The sequence below is a fragment of the Myotis lucifugus genome, unplaced genomic scaffold (assembly GCF_000147115.1).
Source record: "Myotis lucifugus unplaced genomic scaffold, Myoluc2.0 scaffold_10, whole genome shotgun sequence".
In the NCBI taxonomy this organism is placed as follows: Eukaryota; Metazoa; Chordata; class Mammalia; order Chiroptera; family Vespertilionidae; genus Myotis; species Myotis lucifugus.
In genome coordinates, this window is record NW_005871058.1 from 2,946,576 (window position 1) to 2,957,578 (window position 11,003).

Genomic DNA, 11,003 nt, shown 5'->3' on the forward strand with positions numbered 1-11,003 from the left:
ATGGGATCCCTGATAGCCTCTCATAATTCCCTTTTTGACTCGAACCGGTTTCACTGAATTTCTATTCTTTTGTAACCAGCAAACCCTTACCAGGACACAAGGGCAACTTGCTCAAGGCCTCAGAGCTAATAAACAAGAGTCAAGTTTGAAACCTGGTCTGGCCAATTCCAAAGTCCAGCCTCTAAACCAGCGGTTCTCAACCTGTGGGCCGCGACCCCTTTGGCAGTCGAACGACCCTTTCACAGGGGTCACCTAAGACCATCCTGCATATCAGATATTTACATTACGATTCATAACAGTAGCAACAATACAGTTATGAAGTAGCAACGAAAATAATTTTATGGTTGGGGTCACAACATGAGGAACTGTATTTAAAGGTCCAGAAGGTTGAGAACCACTGCTCTAAACCTTACAGCACTCATGATTCATGGGAAGGCATCTAGACTTTTCCTGAGGGTAGTGAGACATAATCGCCATTTCTCAAGCTTCCGTCATTTATTGCCTACCATATAGTAGATTCACACACTTTAAAACTCATAATTTTGGAACTGCGAATGATTATTCACACATCAGCTAAAATGACCTTTTATACCAGCAGTGGGATATATACCACATATTTGCAAGACCTATCTGTTCATACTGCTGAAGTCTCTCATGCTTTTGAAAATGAGGGTTTAAAGTGATCTCTGTGCAAAATATCTAGATTCCCCCCCGCCAAAAGGAAAAATCAAACAAAATTACCAGCCATTCATGGCCTTTATTAATACAATTAGTGGAATAGCTTTGCCATCAGGTTGAACAATGAGCTGATATCTAAGCTCTGTTCTGTTTGGATAAGAGAGAAACGGCCTACTACAGATGAGAGTTGGTTAGAGCTTCAAAATGCTACTCAACTTCTACTTTCGCGGCCAGTGAAATGATGTCAAGTATATTTTAGATCTTTTTTTTTTTTAAATATGTTTTATTGATTTTCTACAGAGAGGAAAGGAGAGGGATAGAAAGTTAGAAACATCGATGAGAGAGAAACACCGATCAGCTGCCTCCTGCACGCCCCCCACTGGGGATGTGCCCGCAACCAAGGTACATGCCCTTGACCGGAATCGAACCCAGGACCCCTGAGTCCGCAGGCTGACGCTCTATCCACTGAGCCAAACCGGTTCTGGCTATATTTTAGATCTTAATCAGTTTCTCTAAGACTCTAGAGCAGTGGTTCCCAACCTTCCTAATGCCGCGACCCTTTAATACAGTTTCTCATGTTGTGGTGACCCCCAACCATAAAATTATTTTCATTGCTACTTCATAACTGTAATTTTGCTACTGTTATGAATCTTAATGTAAATATCTGACATGCAGGATGTATTTTCATTGTTACAAATTGAACATAATCGCCCTAACCGGTTTGGCTCAGTGGATAGAGCATCGGCCTGCAGACTGAAGGGTCCCAGGTTCGATTCAGTCAAGGGCATGTACCTTGGTTGCGGGTGCATCCCCAGTAGGGGATGTGCAGGAGGCAGCTGATCGATGTTTCTCTCTCATCGATGTTTCTAACTCTCTATCCCTCTCCTGTCCTCTCTAAAAAAATCAATAAAATATATTTTTAAAAAAACAGATTGAACATAATTAAAGCATAGTGATTAATCACAAAAACAATATGTAATTATATGTGTTTTCCAATGGTCTTAGGCGACCCCTGTGAAAGGGTCGTTCGACCCCCAAAAGGGTCGCGACCCACAGGTTGAGAACCGCTGCTCTCGAGGGCAAAACCATAGAAACTACAGAGCACACACCAGAATTGGACACCAGCACTGGTCCTCGGGTTTATCAAAATGCCTTTTCCATGTGCCTCACAGCGGACTCTGTTGACCTAGGCATATCGTCTCAGGCAGCAAACAAAGGGACACCAGCCTTGCATTGTGATCTGGGCCTCGGCACACAGGGTTTAATTAGCTGGCCTTGCTCACAAAAGGCTGTGAGAAAGCATGTGATACACATCTGAAAGCTCACTCATGTTCATTACTCTTTATTTTTAAAATGTATGACATGCTCCCTACACCTCGACTGCCTGCCTCCCACCCCCCAATGAAAATAACCAAGGATATCCTTTAGAACAGGTTTAGCTGTGACATCAAAGGGGCGAGTTAGAAGAATCTCCGTGGAGCTCTTTTCTTCTAGCAGAAGAATCTCTTAGAAAAGGACTTGCGATGGCATGAATGGACCTGGAGAGCATTATGCTAAGTGGAATGAGCCAGTCAGAGGAAGACAAGTACCATAAGATTTCTCTTATATGTGGACTCTAATTAACAAAATAAACAAACAAAATAGAAACAGACTCATAGATACAGAGAACAGACTGACAGCTGTCAGAGGGGAGTGGGGTTGGGGTGAAAAAGGTGAGATGATTAAACCAACAAACATGAAAACTCACAGACACAAACAGTACGATGATTACCAGAGGGAAAGGGGGTGGGGAAGCTATGAGAGGGTAAATGGGGGATAAATGGTGACAGAAGGACAATTCACATTGGGTGGTGAACACACAACATAATACATCAATGTCATCCCAATAAATTCAATTAAAATTTAAAAAAGAAGCCTGCGGACCAACTAAAGGCTTCTTTTTAATGGATTGAAATCAACTTTTCCCAAATCAGTGCTTGGCAGGAACTGGTCCGGGTAATGCTAATAGATGCGGCATGAAGGAGGGCGTTCTGCAATCATGTCTGGGAAATACCGCATTCCACGGCCCCCTCGGGAGCTCCTCATAGAACACAGCGCAGTGAAGGCTCTCGTGTCACACTGCAGCGCCTTCTTCGCAGCACAGCCTACAGATCACTGACTGGCCAGACACCAGTGTGGGAAACTCTGGTCTAAATGTGTTGCCAACTGTGGGCGGGGACCTGACCAGACAACTATTAGATGCCTCTCCACGAATGGATGGATTTCCACTAGTCATTCCAATGCATGGGCTCAATACAAGGAAACGTGTATTTATTGGGTATCTGTTGGGCATACATTTTCATCTTTTTTCAATGATTCTTTAGGCCTCCCATTTAAGATATTAACCAATGAACTTGTATGCATATATGCATAACCCATGGACATAGACAATACTGTGGTGAAGGCCTTCGGGGGTGGGCAGGTGGAGGGAGTCAATGGGGGAAAGGGGGAGACATCTAAAATACTTTCAGCAATAAAGATAAAATAAAATAAAAATAAACAAAGGAGATTTTTGACTTTCCAGTGATTCATAAAAACAATGCTATTTAAGTCACATCAGAGTATGCTCGCTTGTGACTACAACAGCCTGGAACTGGGCCTCCTGCTTCCACTCACGTCAAATCCAACCCACCCTGACCACTGGCTAAACAGTGATCATTCTGGAGCACAGATCTGACAGCATCGCCTCTCCTTAAAGTCCATCTGTGACTTCCTACACGGTTTACCAGGCTTGACATGACCTGACCCCTTTTCCCTTGCTGCCTCCATCTCCTGATGCTCACCCCCAATCTACTCTCCTATGCGGTTCTCCCCCTGGAATCTGTGAATGGGGATCTGTGAACTGGTTGGGGTAAAAATCGGCATCTTTATTTCTACTAACTGCTGACTGAAATTTGGCATTTTCTGCAATTATGAATGTGGGCAACAAACCACAGTCGTATTCTCAGTACCTATGACGCTATTACTAGTGGGAATTATTGATATGTTCACATCTGCATGGCAATTGTTGCCACTATCTCAAACTACTGTTTATAGTTCAAATTCAAAAGTACACTGATTTTTAGACCCATTGCTAGATTTTGTCATCTGATGTGTTCATAAAGAAGCTCATAGGTTTCTGTATTGCAAATTTTATTTTCAAAGATTTTGATATCTATATTTTAACATTAGTTTCCTTTGTAATCTCATATATTTAGTTTTAAGAATTTAAAACATTATTTTTGACAAACGGTTCATAAGGCTCATAAGTCTTCACCAGGCTGCCAAGCATGACACAGAAAAGATGAACTCCTGTCTCAGTTCTAAACTCTTCATTCTCTCTCTCTCTCTCTCTCTCTCTCTCTCTCTCTCTCTCTCTTTTCCACTCCCCTCCCCCTACAGACTTGGACATATGATGTTCCTTTTCTTCAAAGATTCTTCTTTCTCCCCCACCAAAACCCTCTTTGTCAAATTCTTCCTCATCCTTCAGCTCCAGCCATCACTTTCTCTGGGAATTCGTTCACAATATCAAAGTCTGTACTAGGTCCCCTCCCCTGTATGATCCCGACCCTTCTGAACACTCCAACATAGCACCTAGATCCCCGAATTGTAATCGCTTGCTTGTCTCTCTCTGTAAGAACCAGGGCCCAGCCTGCGTTGTTCAGCATCTAATCACCTCGCATGCTGCCCGGCACATGGTAGCCACTCTACACTTTTGTCACATCAATGAACGAGATACAGTGCTTTCTTTCACGTAGCAAAATATTTGCACAGCTTTGGCCAAAAGAGCTCCCACCATAGACTGACCCTGACCTGAATTTCCGGTTTTCCATCAACGTAGATGGTGCTGTTGTTGACCATTTCCACGATGGCAACTCCGAGGTTGCACCGAATTCCGAAGGAAATGCAGAATCCCAGCCCGCTCATGATGGCAATGATGTACCGCTTGGGGACGCCACAGCACTGGCAGTCGCAGAGCGGGGCGCTCTGCCTGGGCGTCTGCACTGGCCTTCCTTCCTCATTCAGCTCAATGTCATTTGCTTCCTCGTTGGTCCCATCGATTTTTCTACAGTGGAAAAGGCATGGGCAGAGAAGAAAGGTCAGGAATAGAGAAAAACAAAATGCACTATTCACAAAGAAAAAAGTGTCCCAAGAGGGGACAAGGGAAACACAAAGAAGGGTGCAGCCTGCATTTTTTAATGTTATTACTGTTACCATCATCACTGTTCTTACTAAAATACATTGTAAAGGCTAAAATGACCGATATTCTGGATCCTGTGTTGCCCGTTGATAGGCATTAGGTCATTGCAATCTCATCACAACCCCACGAAGTAGGGAGTGTTATCTTGCCATTTTATAGATGAGGAAACTAAGTCATCCGAAATGGGATGCGGGCCCAAGACCAGAGACTGTGTCTCCAACAATGTGCTTCACTGGGTTTCCCAAACTGAGGGCCTGTCTACAAAATCCCCAGTCAGTGTTCCTCAAAACTGTCCAAGTCATGGAAAGCAGGAATAGGCTGAGACACAGTCACAGATCAGAGGAGACGATGGGGACAAGACGATTAAGTGCAATGTGGTATCTGCATTGGATCCGGGAACAGGAAAATTGACATCAGTGGAAAGAGTAATGAAACTTTAATACAGTGTGGAGTGTAATTAGTAATTCATCCATGATGGTGCCTTAGTTTTGACAAATGTGCCATAGTAATGGAAGCTGTGAACGTTAGTGGAAACCAAGTCAGGAGTATATAGAACATCTCTGTACTATCTCGGCAATGTTTCTGTGAGTCTAAAATTATTCCAAAACAAAAGCTTCCTTTTCTTAAAAAAACCAACACAAAACAGCAGAACTCCAGAGAAGGTGGAATTCTGAGCTTAGGTAGGTCTCTTACACCAAAGCTGAGATCCTGATAAGAAATGGTATCCTGAGAACCAGGATGAAAGGGTATCTGAGACTTGGGTTAGGAGATAGATGCACTTGAACATCCAATACCCTAAATTCCTCGGAACCCTCTGGACCTGCACAGGTGGCCACTTCTGCTTGGAAAGTATTGGTTCCACCTCTTTAAAGGGAAAGTATAAGTACTTACAAGGAGAGCAGAATCCCCCGCAGTCTCCCTTGGGGAAAGTCTTCAGTACTACAACGGATCAGGAGAAAAGCCCACACTTGCCTGAAGATCCAGAGGTTGCTGGCTACATTGTGGCCCAAATAACTCCCTAAACCTAAATGAGTGGTTAAATTTCAAGACAGCAAGTGGGAAGAGCAGATAGTTCGTTAGAGAGGTAGCATAGTGTCATGACTGACGATGGTGGGCAGAGAACATCTGGTCTGAAAGCCGCCTCTGCTACTTATAAGCTGTGTGACCTTGGGCAACTTACTTAACCTCTCTGTTCCTCAGCTTCCTCATCTGTAAAACTGTGATTGTAATTGGCCCTACCTCAAAGCACTGTTAAAACTAAATAAGTTCAGGCCCTGGCCGGTTTGGCTCAGTGGATAGAGCATCAGCCTGTGGACTGAAGGGTCCCAGGTTTGATTCTGGTAAAGGCCATGTACCTTGGTTGCAGGCACATCCCCAGTAGGGGGTGTGCAGGAGGCAGCTGATTGATGATTCTCTCTCACTGATGTTTCTAACTCTCTATCCCTCTCCCTTCCTCTCTGTAAAAAAATCAATAAAATATGTTTTAAAAAAAACTAAATAAGTTCATAGTAGTTGGACCATCGTGTTTGCTATTATCATTTATTACACATAAATAGAGGACACCCATATTGTCATTTAAGTTGGACAAATTTGTCTATCAATTTCTGGACATTAATTTCCCAAGTTGATGCCTTCTATGCCATGTGTTCCAATACTGGACAATAAGTGCATGCATCATCTTTCTTCCCACACTTCTAAAATATTATTGTCCCGTTAGCTGATGAAGTTGGTCAGCTGCTTCTCATCAATGACTGCTTTCAAGGAAGCCCACCAGTGCCTGACTGTATCAGCCTCACGTGGGAACTTTAAACACTTCCCTGTGCACCTGCCACGCCCTTGACCGTGAGCAACTCTCTGTGGTTCAAGAGGAACTCACGAATTCCACTTAGATGATGTTCTCAGTCTCAAACATTAACAGACATCTACAATGCATCTTGCATGCTAAGTTAGAAAGTCTGTATTTCTAACTTCCAAATGTTCTTATCCTTGTCCCTTACACAACAGGAAATCATGCTTTGTGATTTGTATTTTTTTACATTGGATTCTGTCCACTGGCTTAATGTGAAAAATCAACAAGGGAGGGAATGTCCACTATTAGATGCCAGGCTCTGGGAAAAACATTTTATATGTAATTATCTTTCAGACCCGAGGTTAACACCAAGTGCGTGGCAGAGCTGGTCCTGCTGGAGGAGCCCTAATTCTGGAGCCCAGCTCAAAGACCCCTAGAGCTGAGCATCGACTCAGATCCCTGGTCCATTAATGCCCTTGTTTCCTTCCTAGGCCAATAATTCCCCTGTAGGGATCACTGAAAAAAGGGGTCCGAATTTGTCTCTATTTTGGCTAAAGTCCTACAATTGTGAGGGCAATGCTAACATCCAGGGTGCATTTAGTGCACTCTCTATCCCAAGCACAGGGACTGTGATTGTTCCCAGATGCAGTTCTGAGAAAACTGTTCAGAGTCCGAAACACAGAGCTCGGTTCTAGGTTGAGGTCGCACAACTTGGAAATTAGTAATTTTGTTATATGCCTAAGTAAACCAGCTGGTAAACAAAAGGATTGTTAAGCGGCTCATCCACTCAAACAGCAAAACCTGCTCCGAAGAGAAGTCTCTTATTGAAAAAAAAAAGAAAACCAACAGAATTTCAAAATAACAATAAAAGTTGGAAAAGAAAATTCCTAAGGACTCTTTTCCAAGTATTTCATAAGCCAAGACAGAGAGTCTGGTGATTATAAATGGTGACCATGGTCCAAAGTCATGGTTTTCCTTCCTGACTGTGTCAGATTCCTTTGTCATCAGGTGATTGTGCCAGTGAAGCCACCGTGCATCCTGTCTGCATTTTTCATCAAATGAACTCCACCACGACAAGGTGCTACTGCAGGGGGAGCTCAACAGGAAGGACAAAACACTCTTAAGAGAACGGGTTATTTCAATCATGGCCTGTGTTTGGCAGGTTTCTCATGCTTTCACTAAACTAGGTTTTCATCTATACGTGATAATGGGGTCTGATTGGAAGCTTTTTGTTTTTAATCATTAAATTAATAAGGTGCCCAACCCAGTTCTCTGACTATGAAAGCTCATCAAGAGTGATTCAAGAGCCCAGCTGGTGTGGCTCAGTGGTTGAGCATCAACCTATGAACCAGGAGGTCACGGTTTGATTCCTGGGCAGGGCACATGCCCAGGTTGCAGGTTCGATCCCCAATGTGGGGCCTGGAGGAGGCAGCCAATCAATGATCCTCTCTCATCATTGGTGTTTCTCTCTCTCTCTCCCACTCCCTTCCTCTTTGAAATTAATATATATGCGTGTGTGTGTATATATATATATATATATATATATGCTTTTTTTAAAAAGAGTGACACAATAAAAAATGTAACACTCACAGGAGCCCCTGTGTTATAAAACACAAGAAGTGACATGAACCTCAGTGTGCCTAGACAAGTTACATGCTAATGTTTTTAAATTTAAGAGATAACATAGAAAAGTTAAAAGAGATACCTGGTGACATTTTCACTCACCATGATCAGAAATAATCATTCAAACACATAAAAATCTTAGCAAGAATATTTTTCACATTTTTTTATATCAGAGAGATTAAGGGAGTCATTTTACCTTGTACATGAGGACTGCTTACTAATTCATGAATAAAAACCTAGGAAGGCACTTACTATGTCTATAAAAAAACACCCCACAAATTATAATGTCACATCAATTCATTCACTTATAGTAAACTCTCCTTTCAATAATAATATATTTTAATTTTTTTAATATTGGTTTGTTTGTTTGGACCAAAACATTTAACTCACTGATAGTACTTAACATTTTCCACTGGAATCATGTGAGACTTTCTGCTTTAAAGAATACTAATTTCTTAAATTACCTTCTTCAAATTATTGTATAACTACACTTCTCTTTCACACAACCAGGAACCACTTCATATAGTTTATATGACAAGCTAAACAATTTGCAAATATCTTCTTTTCATTTACAGTAAAAAAATAAAGTAAAAATTTCTTAAAAATTATTTCAGCTCCAAGCATAACCATATTTTTCATTCCTACAGAATTAATATGAAGTGTCATTTCCCTAGGTCTTTCCTAATTCCATGCCAAGCACACGCTATATAAATCACCACGTCCAGTAAGTGCTAATCCTGCTGGATAAGCAGAACCCTATACTTTGGATGCATATTTCCCTCCCCAGGCACCGTCTGCTGGAGCTGGAAGGGGCGCCAGAGCCATCGAATCTGACCCACCTTCTCCTAATTAAAAACATGGCTTTAAAAACATTAAGCAAAATCCCTTAAGCATTGGCAATGCTCAGAAATAAACCTGAAGTTTGCATTCCAACTTTACCTTTGTAACATCCCCAACGAATCTCCCACGGCATTCTTCACTCCTTCCTTTCCAGGCTTCAGAATTTTTTCTTTGAAGGTATCCAATGCTTTGAAAGGCATTTTGAATGGGGGGACCCCTCGGAGCCGTTTAACAGTCAGTCTCAGAAACTGTCATCCTCCCTCATCTCCAGCGTGGGGACCGCTCTGCCTTCCTGGATGGACACTCTGAAGTCAGGTCTCATGGAGGTCACTTCTTAAAACCAAGGAGAGGAAACTCAGCCCGGATCTTTCAAGTTGAGACAACACCCTCCACACCCACCCCGCCACCCCCCCCCCCCAAAAGAAGAGGCCAGGCCGAGGGAGTCTGGTTGGGAACCCAGCCCCTTGCCAAGCTCCCAGCTCCGCAGCAGCTGTGGGGCTGTCTCAAGCTGAGAGCAGCCTGGCTCCCTCCCTAGGGCCGCAGCTGGAGAGGCGGGGTGGGCTCCAGCCCGCAAGGTGTTCCCAGACCAGCGAGGCCAGCCACCGCCTCTGTGGTGTGTCTCCCGCCCCTCCTGCTGCTTCTGACCACATCCCCCTCCGCCTCCTCCTGCTTGGCTGTGATCACTGAGTGATCCTTTCCAAGGTGATGCTATAGTAACGAGCACAATACCTGCCCCCACAGCTGGGGCTTATGAATGGGCTCTCAGCCCAGCAGGCACCCAGGATGGAGTGGATGGAACATTGACAAGTCCTCTGCTTTTCCGAGATCTGGCCCTGCAGGCGGGCTCCCGGCCACCACATTATGCCTCTGAGGCCCCTCGTGGAGCCAGGAGACAGTGTTTCAGCCACTGTCCTTGCATGTGGTCCTTGCAGGAACAGTTGTTCTTGAGGAGGCTAAATGCAAAACACTTGCCACGGACATCTAGGAGGGCGTTTGTGTGCTCCTCGTTGACGGAGCAGGATCTCTCCAGGTGTGGCTCAACGGTGCCACTGGGCACATCTGATTGAAGATAGCAGAGCGGATCTTGGACCGGCTTAGAACACTTCACTGGTCGGCACTGTCCCCCAGATAAACCCAAGTTCTTTACCACAGCACACAAGGCCCTCCTTGGGGGACCCCAGCCTTGATTCCTGTCACTCCGTTCTTCATATCAGCACTTCCCTGAATTCAGCAAGCTCCCTGTCGACCCCGGGGTTCGCTCAAGCTGTCCTCTCTGCCTGGGGAGCTCTCCTCACCCCACATCTGGGTAACGTCAAGGGATTCTTAAGTCTCAGTGAGGCATCGCCTCCTCTAGAAACCCTCATGGACAAGGTTCACCCTCCTCTGCCCCATAGGATCTGGCATGTAGTGTGTAGCACAAATATCACACATTGCTCACACATGTATGGGTGGCAGGGTGACGCCTCCATAAACGATGCTGCCATGAAGAAATGGCCTTGTCTCAAGGCTCCAGTGCTCCCACCTCCACATGCCCGATGACCCCCAAGCTATGGGTCTCAGGTTCCCCAGGACCAGCTGCTGCCCTCTGCACGCCACGGTCAAATCCTTCTCCAAGATTTAATTAAATTGATCTAAACCAGAGCGGATGCTTGGTAGATTAAATACTACTACCAATAAAAACTATTATTATAATGGCCAATATTTATTGAGCTCTCTGGTCCAAATCCGTGTTAATAAGCACTCTTTATGTATTGTCATAATCCTCCTAACACTCTTTGCGCTTAGTAATTTATTTTCCCCAACTTTACTGACAGGAAACTAGAGCTAAGAGAGGTTAGACTTGCCAGGTTCAGA

General features: G+C 44.1%; 1 protein-coding gene across 1 annotated transcript in view; it reads right to left on the reverse strand.

The window, feature by feature from the left end:
- The window catches only part of SLC17A8 (solute carrier family 17 member 8), a 33,385-nt gene that overhangs the window by 21,342 nt on the left and 1,040 nt on the right, over positions 1-11,003 (reverse strand). The window contains exons 2-3 of the mRNA XM_006084095.3: positions 9,249-9,482; positions 4,510-4,762 (exon numbers count right to left, since the gene is read on the reverse strand). Of these exons, the coding sequence (XP_006084157.1) occupies positions 4,510-4,762; positions 9,249-9,349 (354 nt within the window). The 5' untranslated portion in view covers positions 9,350-9,482. The remainder of the gene's footprint in view (positions 1-4,509; positions 4,763-9,248; positions 9,483-11,003) is intronic.